General features: G+C 44.2%; 1 protein-coding gene across 3 annotated transcripts; it reads left to right on the top strand.

The window, feature by feature from the left end:
* Positions 1 to 1,881: 1,881 nt before the first annotated feature.
* On the top strand, positions 1,882 to 12,664 carry hdc (histidine decarboxylase). 3 transcript variants are annotated; one of them, XM_069190474.1, is made up of 13 exons: positions 1,882 to 2,030; positions 2,376 to 2,548; positions 5,407 to 5,520; positions 6,006 to 6,128; positions 6,270 to 6,404; positions 6,917 to 7,060; positions 7,910 to 7,976; positions 9,031 to 9,193; positions 9,281 to 9,371; positions 10,144 to 10,242; positions 10,331 to 10,432; positions 10,713 to 10,754; positions 11,070 to 12,664. In XM_069190474.1, exons 1-13 carry the CDS (start codon positions 2,003 to 2,005, stop codon positions 11,883 to 11,885), a joined length of 2,097 nt encoding a protein of 698 aa, XP_069046575.1. In that variant the 5' UTR covers positions 1,882 to 2,002; the 3' UTR covers positions 11,886 to 12,664. The 3 variants fall into 3 exon arrangements, with proteins under 3 accessions (XP_069046575.1, XP_069046576.1, XP_069046577.1); XM_069190475.1 differs by having other exon boundaries at positions 1,883 to 2,030; positions 10,713 to 10,736; XM_069190476.1 differs by lacking the exon at positions 10,713 to 10,754 and having other exon boundaries at positions 1,885 to 2,030.
* The last annotated feature ends 215 nt before the right edge of the window (positions 12,665 to 12,879 follow it).

Genomic DNA, 12,879 nt, shown 5'->3' with positions numbered 1-12,879 from the left:
TATATAAATGATTAAATGCACACAGAAAAACCTTTTGTCATCCATCAGCATGGGGAAGGTCAAAGAACTTACCACAGAAATGAGGCTAAGCATTGTTGATCTTCACAAAGCACATAATGGGGATAAAAAATAAGTAAAATCTTAAAAATATCGATATCGACTGTCAGGGGCATAATTAAAAACTTCAACACCACTGGAGTGGTGGTTAATTTGCCAGGAAGAGGATGCAAGCCCATCTTGTCCTTTGCCAAATGCTATTGGCCCTTTGACTGGGAGCGGGTGCTGTGGCCAGATGAGACCAAAATTGAACTTTTTGTCCATAGTCATCACTGGTATGTTTGGCGTAAGAAGAGGAACGCATACAGTATTCCGAATAGAGCCTCATACCTACTGTTCAATATGGTGGGCTGGGGCTGCTTTGCTGCCAGTGGTCCTGGGGCCCTCGTTAAGATCAGTGGCATCATGAGTTCTCAAAAGAACCAGGCCGGTTTGGCCAAAAACCTGGTTGCTTCTGCCGGGAGGCTGCGTCTTGGCCGAAGATGGATCTTTCAATGTGACAAGGATCCAAAACACACTTTTTGGCCATGGCCATCTCAGTCCCCTGACGTGAATCCTATTGAAAACCTGTGGTCTGAGCTGACGAGGGCTGTCCATTAGTGCACACCTACAAACCTCAAGGATCTGGAAAGGTTCTGCATGGAGGAATGGGCTAGGATCCCTGTCAATGAGTACTACAAACAGGGGTGCCAATAATTGTTTATTTGGGGGAAAATAATATTGTTTTTTTATCTTGGTTGATTCGATTGAATCATTAATTCAGGATAATAAATTCCTTATGTTGGCAATATATATCTTAATGAACGTATTGTTTTATACTTATTTTTTTCTTTATATTTATCAAGGGGTGCCAATACTTCCGGAGTTCACTGTAGCATTCAATAAACCGACGAAAAGTATCTTTTCGCTTCTTTTTCTGATTGTGAATTTCATTTGCTTTTGCAAAGGGAGCACAGTAACACACAAAGAACACCTGTTGCAGAAAAGCCATAATGCCTTGCTCAGAGTAATGCACAAAAATATTGCATAAAAAGCCTTCGTCACGCCTGTGGAAGATACTGCCATGTGCGGGTTTTCCCATGCTGGGCTTCGATCAGGCGGCTGAGTAAATATCACTCATTCATACGCTGTTCAGTCCAGGTCAAAGTAAACCTCCGTTCCGTGGCTTCTAAAATTGGGCTGCTAAAACCCTATCTTTTAATGAGATGTTCAGGATCTCTTCCTTGTTTGTTTTTGCCACAAGCCAGGGTATAATGAAACGGTGGGCGTTTCGTTATCTGGTTTCAGGTAACTATGGTTATGGTTTATGTCTCTTAATCTATTCATGGTAATGAATTGCTTTGATTTGTACTGTATCAACTTTATCCCATAAAATGTTATCCAGTGCCGTAGAAAATGTATAATCAGCACTGGTATAGTAATGATTTTTCTTGATTGAACGTCGGGGTGTGTAAATTTACATTCGTAGTTGATCCATTCTGTAAATCCCCATTCTCATTTTAAAGGTTAAACACAATCTTTTTGCTACTTCCAAAGAGCCCCTTTCCCTGCCGCGATCGCCCATCTCTGGAATATTATTTATTGCTATGAAACGTTCTAGGACGTAATCTGTGAAGAAATATGTGCAGTTTCAAAATAGCACCACCAACAACAACAATAGTGTTTATACTTTTCAGTTTTTCCATTGAGGTAAGCCTAGTTTAATGTCTTCCATTAGTTGTGTGTGCTCCTATTTTATTGACGGCCTGAGGATGGCGGGGGGGGGGGGGCATTTTTTGTCTGTTGTGTACTCTTTTGAGATCAGACGTCATAATTACAAAAGAGGACGTGTTCCGCCGCTGATTGCGAGTATAAAAACTCCTCGCTGCCTATAAAACAACAGCCAAACAGACGTGTTACATCGAGAGCTCACTTGCGTTTGTGACTTCTTACTTGAGCGCCGAGGATGCAGTCCGAAGAGTACAACAGGAGAGGTTAGTGCTGGGCACGTCTAGTTTCTGATCTGAACGTCTTTTCATTCGGTTTTATACCAGAACCTTGCCTTGTTTAACTGCAGTTAACTGCACTGTTCACAACGTTGGTATATATAAATTAAAATAAGTATCATTACTCTGAATCCAGTTTTTTTCGCAGGTATCCACTTATTGATACATTGAATGTAGATGTTCGTTTTTCTAATTATTTTAAAAATATAACGACACTCATGAAAAATGTTTTCTTTTTAGCAGTAAACGTGTGATACTTTGCTTAAGCATTACACTGCATTATTTTCTAAAACAACTGTCGGCTGATCACCTCCGATGTCCCCCGCGCTGCAGGTAAAGAGCTGATTGATTACATCTCTGCCTACCTGACCAACATCAGAGACAGGCGGGTGAATCCGGACGTGCAGCCAGGGTATATGCGCAGGCTCCTACCCGACACCGCCCCGATGGAACCCGAAACCTGGGAAAACATTTTCAGCGACGTCGAGAAAATAATCATGCCAGGGGTATGTTTCCCCGTTTACTTCTTCTTGAGGACTTGGGTAACCTTGGGTAACCTATCCTGGAGTCCTTGCACTGGCTTCCGGTCAAATTCCGCGTAGACTTTAAAATCCTCATGCTCACCTACAAGGCTTTACATGGCTTGGCACCTCAATACCTGTCTGAACTTTTATCGCCCTACTCCCCACCTCGCAACCTCCGCTCTTCAAATTCTGCCCTCCTTACTGTCCCCCAAGCCCGTCTACATTGTATGGGCGACAGGGCCTTCTCCTGCTATGCCCCCAAGCTCTGGAACTCTGCCCCCAAGGATATCAGAGAGTCACCTTCTCTAAACTCCTTCAAATCCAGACTCAAAACCCTCCTTTTCAGAAAAGCCTTTACTTAACTGGTTCCATTCTTCACCCCTCTGCTCTTCTTAATACCATCTTCCACGGTCTCCTCTATTGTTATTGTTGTATTGTTGTAATTTTAATTGTGTCCTGTCTTGTGAAATTTTCTTATTTATTGTTGTAGTCTTCTTATTTATTGTTATTGTCATCCTGTAAAGCGCTTTGAGAAGCCACCTTTAAAGGCGCTATATAAAATAAAGTTTATTATTATTATTATTGTTAAGCAGGCCTAATACTAAAGCATCCGGTCTGATAGGCTTGCTACACCTGCGTTTTCTGTGGTGCAACTCAGTAACTGACAAGACGAAATGTTGAACGTTAAAATGTGATGTACTAATTCACTCTTACAGGAATTTTTGAACAAGGTATTATTAACCCTTTTCACACTATGCATAAGTAACTTTATGGACATAACCCATATATTTTCTAACGGCTTTATCCAGTGTGGGGTCGCGGGGGAGCCGGAGACCATCCCGGTAAGCTATGAGCATTCCGGTCTCGCTTGCTGTGTCTTCAGCGGTGATCAGGTTTGTTTTTGCACAGGGCAAAATTAAGTTATACCAACTTCTGTGGGTGTCGTATGATGATGTAGGCATGCGGAATTTGCTTTACTTTACTCGTCACTATTCCTTTAAACCTTTCAGTTACTGTTACTTTCAAGTTTACCGGTGGTTTGACGCCGACAGGTATACCTTGAGTGGAAAAGTCTGTTGATTTCTCGAGAAGGTGTCCAGTCTTCGTGTCAGAGTGACAGTGTGTCTGAGGCGGATGAACGGGACAGAAGTTGTGAACCTGAGCCGGCTAAGTCAGTCAGTCACCTGCTGGTTTAACCCTTCAAGAGCTGCGTTAGAATGACACCCGCAGACACACTGCCCACCAGGAAGGGAAACCATGTTCGCGGTTCAGCATATTACACCGACAGCCAACCTGAATTAACTCACTTTTCTGCTCATTTTACATACTATCTCCGCATTGTGCGTCACACCTAGCTTTAAGCGCTTTGCGATATTAAGCGGATTGAGAAGCCACCTTTAAAGGCGCTATATAAAATAAAGTTTAGACTTATTAATTACAGTCATTACACCTTAAATAACAGGTCTAATTGTATTTAGAGTTGCCTATGAATTTATGTTAGCTTTATCATATCTTTTCATGTGATATAGCTGTCCACAGCCTAGGTATAAATCCATTACTATGCACAAATATTTGTCCGGTGAAGTTGTGGCAGCTGGCATTGATGTAAAAGAGACCTCTTTGTATGCTCTGTCCAGTCAGTTCTAAAAAATAAAAATGTGTAACCTTTTCCTTTTGCATGTGTTTGCTAGTTTATAAAGAACGATACCATTGCGCGTTTTCGATAAAAAATGCTTTAACGTGTTTATCACTGGTTTAACAGCAAAAATAAATGTAGCATTATTAAATTGTAGCTTCACTTCCAGTCATCAAATACGTTTGATGTAGTTCGACTATTGACGACACAGTCTTAAAAAATTAAGAATCGAAACTAGTTGAAAAAGCAACTTATTCTCATTTTGTAATGAATACCTTTTAATAATAACACAACATTTTAAGTGATACGTTGTTTTAAGGGCATGTTTCGAAAAAATAATATTGAGTGAAAGGAAAATGCGGCATTCTCACCAGTGTTCGAGGTGTACAGTATATAGTATTATCAATAGTGATGACTCCGCTGCTAATTAAAATGATAATTATTTTTTTAACATTTTATTCACTAACCTGTTTTGTACTTCCACGTAGTTGCTGTCAGTAGTATTGTAGTAGTATTTAAAGAATATATTACACATTATTTACAGAATGCATTTTTTCCCTCAAAACGATGTTGAATCTACAGTATCTTGCTCCAAAACTGTTCATTTCCGAGAAGGGCAGCAGTGCCGATATGGGTCTTGCCTACACAGTTCCTGCGATAGCAGACGTTCTGTATTGTAACGCTTACGGCCGACGGGCACTGTGTAAGAGCCGGCGTACCAGAACAGGTGATGTCACCGCCCTTCCCTGTGATAGCAGGACTACAGCTACTGGGCTGTGGAGATATCTCTCTTTGGCTCACGGGGCTATGTCACTGCAGAGAGACGTGGGAGTCCCGGGTTCGAGCTCCTGACGGTGCGGGGCCGACCTAATGCGGCAAGGGCGCCCGCCTAAGCCCCCGTTGCGTTACAGTATAGTAAGAGCGCCGTCTTCCGCAGAACTAGCTCAGATCCAGGTGACTGTAACGGTCTGAACAACGGGAGAGAGTAAGGGCGGCCTTTTATTAAAATAACTGTCCAATGCAGTCATTCAGACAGTGATAAAAACATTAATTCTGTATCCTATCTGTTCCTATCTGTGGCCTTATAGAAAAGGAAAAGCGACGCATGGCGGTTTTATACAAATCGGGAAAACTCATGAAGAAGCTGTGCGAGGTGGAAAGGACTGACGTGCGCCCCCCGGTGCTGTGCTTTGCTGTGTTGTAGGTGGTCCACTGGCAGAGCCCCCACATGCACGCGTACTTCCCCGCTCTCACCTCCTGGCCCTCCCTTCTCGGCGACATGCTGGCGGACGCCATCAACTGCCTGGGCTTCACCTGGGTGAGCGGCTGCTCGGCTTCTCGGGCTCGGTTCTTGACCTGCTCAGTAGCCCATTTGTGTGGAGGTGTTCGTGCACTGCGGACCGTTATAAATGAAAAATAACATTGAATTCTGTCTCATATACGAACGGAGCGACCAGATATAGTTTATGTAGTATAATTAATGTACGTAGAAACGTCAGGAGTTAGACTATAGAGTATGCTAATTAATATACGCGGCAAACAACAAATGGTTTGTTAATGTGTGGTCATTGACCACACATTAGGTATTATTACCAGTGATATCAGTGTGGCTTTTTATACACTTCAGCAGAATTCAAGAGAGATAAAATCACGGTTCTGATAGAATCTCGCATCCGAAAGTACGATTTCTAAGTAATCGAAACAGTAAATTCAAAAGTCAAGCTCTGTGGTCCCCAGCGTGAGCTCAGGGCGTTGAGGATCCGTAGGCAGCGGGAGTGACCGCGCTGTGCTGTCGTTGCGCAGGCCTCCAGTCCAGCGTGCACCGAGCTGGAGATGAACGTGCTGGACTGGCTCGCCAAAGCCCTCGGCCTGCCCGACCACTTCCTCCACCACCACCCAGACAGCAGGGGCGGGGGAGTCCTGCAGGTACGAGGCTCTCGCACGCCGGCGGACTGTAACTCCTGGATAAGACCTCGTTAGTCACATTTCCTAAGTGCATGAGAGCGAGTTTTCTCCAGGTACGAGCCGTGAGGAAGCATCGCACTTCTAATCCCGCGTCTTTTTCAGAGCACGGTCAGCGAGTCCACACTGATCTCCCTGCTGGCGGCCAGGAAGGCTAAAATCCTGGAGATGAAGGAGAGCGAACCAGCGGCAGACGAGTCCGTTTTGAATTCGCGGCTCATTGCCTACGCGTCAGACCAAGCAAGTGTCGTTTTTGCTGGCGCTGATAATTACTTTATTCAATTTCATTTTGTGCTTCGGTTTCATCTCAGAGTACCAAGTTTCACCGGTAGGTTGGCCACTGGGAAAACTTTAAAATTGTTGGAAGCAGTTAGAAACTGGATGGAGTTTCGTTTTGGCAAAACTCCATCACACAACAATCTAGAAAATCGTATATTGAATGTTTGAAATATTTTGTTTAAAAATGTGTATTTGCTATAAAGGAAAAGCTTATTCCAGATTAGAGTGAATGTAGAGACGTAGCGGAGTTTCCTGCCGTAAGTACGTGCACATTGAAATTCGTATTTGCGCTGATCTCTGGGGACATACAGTACAGCAGACAACACCACACAATGTAAACAGTACATTACCAAACGAAATGCTGCATCACTGAAAGGCGAGCACTGCAATCTGTAAAGGGTTTTTGGCGCGGAGCTGCTGTTTGGTCGGTGTTGCTGCCTGTGAGATAACGTCGGCGTGTTTCCTTTCGGAAGGCGCACTCGTCAGTGGAGAAGGCTGGCCTGATCTCCCTGGTGAAGATCCGCTTCCTGCCCGCGGACGATCAGTTCTCTCTCCGAGGGGAGACCCTGCGAGCGGCCATCGAAGAGGACAGGAAGAGAGGCCTCGTGCCGGTGCTGGTGGGGTGCCCCGTCCTCTTACGTCAGCGGCTTGCGGTCCGGTGCAGGTCACCCCCACACCTGCTGGTGCTCACTCCATCCCGCCTTCTTTACTTCATGACAGAACTGAAGCCATACTTGATCTGCGAAGGTGCTTCATTGGACCATTGGGCCTGCATTTTGTTTCTAGTCCCAAGTGTGGGATACAGAATACAGCAAAGCTACAACAAGTTTAAATGCTGGAAACAAACAATTCACATCACTATTATTATTATTATTATTATTATTATTATTATTATTATTATTCAATGGAGGGTTTGATTGTCAGTGAGGTCAGTGAGAGCTCAACTGGAACAAAAACCAGCAGGTGTGTGGGTCACCAGGACCAGGACTGGAAATCACATCACTTAAAAACTGTTCACAAAATAATAATAATCATTAGCAAAATCGGCAATAGTTTCAGTCATTTGTATTGCTGAACATAAGAAAGATTACAAGCGAGAGGAGGCCATTCGGCCTGTCTTGTAGTTACTTGATTCAAGGATCTCTTTCACTTTCTTGAAATAACCCAGGACATCAGCTTCAACATCATTGCTGGCCAGGTTGTTCCATACTCCCACCACCCCTTGTGTAAAGAAGTGCCTCCTGTCATCAGTTTCGGACACACTTCCATGTAATTACTGTACCACTTGTGTCCTGTGGTTCGTGTTTCACTGTTCACTCTCAAGAAATTAAGAGGATTTTGAATACTTGTAAATTGTTTTCTAATTGTTATTTTTCCTCACCTGGTAACGCATTTAGTATGTGTTTGAAGGAAAAAATCCGGAGAATTAATGTACCTGAAATAGTTATCTTCGTGTTGCTTTTCAGGTCTGTGCAACTTTGGGCACGACTGGAGTGTGCTCATTCGATCGCTTGTCTGAGCTGGGACCAGTTTGTAAGTCAATTCCGCTAAATTTATCTTTATAATTACTGTGAGCCTGTCAAAACCACTGGTGCCTGAGATTGAACCTATTACTGAAGTGTTTCCCTTCCGTTTAATTTAACTTAAAAAAAAATACACCTGGAGCAACATCTTTTTCCATCTCTAGAAACTGAAACACAAACCTGCCTGTGCTGACTCTCCCAGCCGTCTCTGATCCAGCTCTGGAGCTTCAGTGGGACTAACAGTGTGCACAGCAGAAGCAGTCTGATTTGACAACAGGGAACTATTCAGGAGGGTTTATCCTGGAAAGAGCCTTGAATCAAAAGTGCCCCTTTCGGCCGTCTTTAGAGCCCCCTAGGGAAATAGTAAAAATTCTTGGACAGGGTCCACCATGGATTGATTTATGAATGTTTATTAATGTAATTAGCCCAATTTTATAAGTGATGTACACAGTCTAAGCCACACAAGGCTGTACTAGACTGGAGCAATGATGTATTTTACTGTGCTCCTCAGAGCCCTGTGCTGATGAGAACCACTCAGCCAGTGCAAGGTCTCATTTGCCCAGTGCTGGGCAAATTCCCCACAGAGACGGTGGGGATAAGGAGGTAGTACACTACTTTTTGTAAACTGGTTCCACGCTTGATAAATGAATATACCTCATAGGCATAGAATAGACATAAAGAGTGGAGTATTTTGTTGGTAAGGAATGCACTGTACACTTTTTGATGCATTGAAAAAAGCAGGAATGGCGTGCTGGCACACTGGTTAGCATTGCTGCCTTGCAGCGCTGAAGCCCTGGGTTGCTAGCTGCATGGAGTTTGTGTATTCTCCCCATGTTCTTGTGGGTTTCATCCAGGTGCTCTGGTTTTCTCCCACAGTCCGAAGACATACTGGTGGGTTAACTGGCTTCTGGGAAAGTTGGCCCTGGTGCGAGTGTGTGCGTGTCTGTGTGCGTGTGTGCCCTGTGATGAACTGGCTTTCATCCAGTGTGATCCTGATTTGGATAAAGTGGTTAGAAAACAGGCGGATGGATGAAAAAGGACCGGCTGTCTCATTCCTCATTCAGGTGCCAGCGAAGGCCTCTGGCTGCACATAGACGCGGCTTACGCTGGGACGTCCTTCTTCTGTCCGGAGTTCAGGGACTTCCTCAAAGGCGTCGAGTTTGCCGACTCGTTCGTCTTCAACCCCTCCAAGTGGATGATGGTGCATTTCGACTGCACTGCTTTTTGGTAAGGGGCTTCCTCCTGTTAAAGACACATTTCACTGAACGTCCCCGAAGAAAGGCGCTAACTGGGCCTCTTTGTTTGTCGTTACAGGGTGAAGGATAAGTACAAGTTGCAGCAGGCCTTCAGTGTCAACCCAGTCTACCTCAGGCATGAAAACTCTGGTGCTGCCACTGACTTTATGGTACTTCTGAGTTTTTGTACTCTTATCAATTGGACTCCTTGTTGTACTCATTGTTTATATTATTTACTTGATCTCTCTGTTTAAACAGAAAAATGGCACAATAAAGCATTAACATAATGTGAATGTTGCATAATGTATGGTGCTACAAAAAAAAACAGCCATGTTACCACCTTGTAGCCCAATTCTGTTGGATCTCATCAGCCAAGGAAGGCTGGGCCTGGTTCATTAGTGGGTGGGGGACCTCTATGGAAAACTGGGTTGCTGCTGTAAGTCCTATTGGTGGACCAATAGCTCTTCCCTGTGGATCAGAATACGTATACATACTGTATTTGTAAAGTTACAGGAAACTGCAAAGTCAACTTGGCAATGCCTTATAATGAAGGTCAGCTGCTTTGATTCCTTTATGCAGATAAGGTTATTAAGACAAGCGCTTAATGGACCAGAGTTTATCCTGGCTCCCTGAACAAATAGCAAGTGGTTTCTTGTGTTTATAGCGTACTGGTGCCATTTCGCACCACTGGGGAGACTGGAGCAACTGGGGTGTAGTACCTTCCTCAGGGTGCAACAGCAGTATCTGCAGCAGGGCCTCCATCCCATGACCCACAATCCCAGAGATGTACCCATGACTCTACGCTGTCCCCCTTATCGTACTGTTCTCGGTCTTTTCGAAGGGAGAGAACGCTCATCTGCGGGGCCAAGCGGATTGCCTAGAGGAAGGCTCAGGCTCAGTATGTCACCCACACAAGACTTATTCTCCTGTATCATTTTCCAGCACTGGCAGATCCCACTCAGCCGAAGATTTCGCTCCCTTAAACTGTGGTTTGTGATGCGCTCGTTCGGAGTAAAAAACCTTCAGGCGCACGTCCGTCACGTAAGTGCTACCTCGCCTGAAGCACATGGGTGTTACACACTGCCTTTGTCAGCTGTATACTTCCCTTGTGCATTTCCTTCATTCTCAGGGTGTGGAGATGGCAAAGCTCTTCGAGTCTCTCGTTCGGAGTGATCCTAATTTTGAAATTCCAGCGCAGAGACACCTTGGACTGGTGGTGTTTTGCTTGAAGGTGTGTATGAGTGAAGCACAGAAACGTGTACGGTATGCATGGTACGGCTTCTCATCTTACCCATTAATTACATTGGGCTGACAAAAATCTACAAAGGAGAGATGTGCAAAAAAACTGGAAAGTGAGACATGCAGCTAAGAATTAAAGGATAAAGAAATAAAATGTTTCCTGTGCAGAATATATTATCCCAAATTAGGAACATATATATGCTTTTAATGTAGGATAAAATTAAAAGTAGATATGGAACAATTTAATTCTTAATTCTGTTCTTAATTTTCAGTTTCAGAAAGATAGTTCCTCCAAGGTGGGTCATTCAGGAAAGGTTGGTGCTGTTTGGATTAGTAATTTATTTGCTGTTACCATGTTTCACCAGCAGGGGGAAGTGTTGCTGTTGCAGTTGCTTGACAAAGGTTAAGACATTCTGGTTATGCTGAAGTAGCAATAAACTGGGATTTAGACTTTAATCCTTTGCAGGTCAATGACACTGTTTTCCTGCAGCGGATTGCAAAAGATCTGTGAATTGTTGGTAACACAAATAAACTAGGAAAACCTGTTTTTGCAGGCTTTGTAGGCTTTTCTCCACCTGTCAAGCCTTCTGTTTTTCTTAGGTGGAGTATTTTCTTTTTTTGTTCTGCAGGGAGGAAATGCTCTGACCGAAGAGCTCTTGAAGTCGTTGACAAAATCCGGCACCATGTTCCTCATTCCAGCAGCCATCCGTAAGACCCTTGTGATCCGCTTCACAGTGACTTCCCAGTTCACTACCAAAGAGGACATCCTGAGAGACTGGGGCATCATCCAGCAGACCGCTGCCCAAATACTCCTCAGGAGTTCAGAGAACCATTCCTCTGGCACTGCAGAGCAGCTGTCTCACACCAGCAGTAGCGCCGGGGAAAATGTCTTAGCTAAAATGTTGTCCGTGCCCGAGCCCCAGAAACCTAGAGCAGCAAGGAGACATCCTGTGAGCGAATCAGATGGGGATAAACACTCTGGCTGTCTACAGACAGAGCCACTGGGAGACCCTTTCGATGACACCTTCCCTGTGGAGGTTCAGAAAGTCAATAAGTTCAAGCAGGCCTCCCAGGTCTACAGCCACCTTGCGGGACAAGGGCAGAAAAAAAATACCCGTTCCCTGAGCTGTAACAGCGAACCGCTAAGCGTCCTGAAAGACCTCAACATCCTCCAGCACCTCTCCCAAGAGGGGTCTGTCAGAAATGGGCCGTCCGCGAAAGGGGGCCTCCTCTCCAGTCTCCCCAAAAATGTTACCCTGCTGGAAAAAAGTGCCTTGAAAAAGCTAACCAAGTTTTACAGCGTGCCCAGCTTTCCCCAGTGTGGCATTCAGTGTGGCATACAGCAGCCCTGCTGCTCCTTGAAAAGCTTGCAGATATTCCACAAGCCATGGTTCTCATGCAACAGAGTGAATTCCGCCTTAACCTGCCTCAAACACCAGAGTTGACTAACCCCTCGTGGGGAAACCTGTAGGCCAGAGGTGATTTATCATGAGTACACCGAAGAGGAATTTTAGACTCTTTGGAAAAGGTAAAACACATTGATGGAAACAGAATTATCAGTTTTAATGAAAGAAAACACTTATTTTACTTCTTAACAGAACCGTTTAGGCAAAGGTTTATATGCTGCACTCTTTGCTGGACAGTTAAAGCTACGTACAGATCATGCCTTTCTCTTTCACTTTGGAGGTGTCTGGAGGTCAATTACTTTTTAATTTCAGATGGAGATTTTGCTTTAAACGCGGGCTTACTGATGATATTTTTTTTAGCAAAAGCAAATTTAGACTTTCGTGCCGGTAAATGTCCACTGTATTCCGATACATACCTGTATGTAAACCAGCAGCAGTGAAAAAGTGCTCTCAGGTCTAGTTAATAACAGCCTTCATCTTGCACTGTGTGATCACATGAGGAGTGTGGACCTGTCGTGAGATGAATCTGTATCCTTGCACAGATGTACTAAAATTGCACATTTGTGGTAGATTATGGACGGACTGATGTATTGAAGTGAACCCACAATAAGGACATTTTTGTTTCTCTCCTGTGCCTAACTTTTCTGCTACAATTGATTATATTATTATTTTAAATTCTGTATGTGTAGAATTAGCTACTACAACTACTTTCGACAAGCAATTGCAATCATGCTCTAATTTCACCAGTTATTTTTGCAAAAGACAAGTTTACCTTTGTTTATAGATTGACAATAAATCCTTATCTTTTGAATAATTCAGACTTCTGTGACTTTCTTTTTCCTCAAATGCTCTATAATCACGGGTTCAAGCATGGTAGATGTCACTAGCTGACTGTGACTCGGATTCCCCAGGAGAGTAGGGTGATAGTTGCCCAGGACTCTCTCCACTCTGAGATGCAGGTATCCCCGCAAGAATAGCATGCGGAAGCATGGTGGTGTCCTCCAGTCAGCCTCTAACATCTGGTGCTGGGGGC

This window comes from Lepisosteus oculatus, chromosome 5 (genome assembly GCF_040954835.1).
Source record: "Lepisosteus oculatus isolate fLepOcu1 chromosome 5, fLepOcu1.hap2, whole genome shotgun sequence".
In the NCBI taxonomy this organism is placed as follows: Eukaryota; Metazoa; Chordata; class Actinopteri; order Semionotiformes; family Lepisosteidae; genus Lepisosteus; species Lepisosteus oculatus.
Note: the sequence above shows the minus strand (reverse complement) of the source record. Positions and strands in the feature narration are given on the sequence as shown.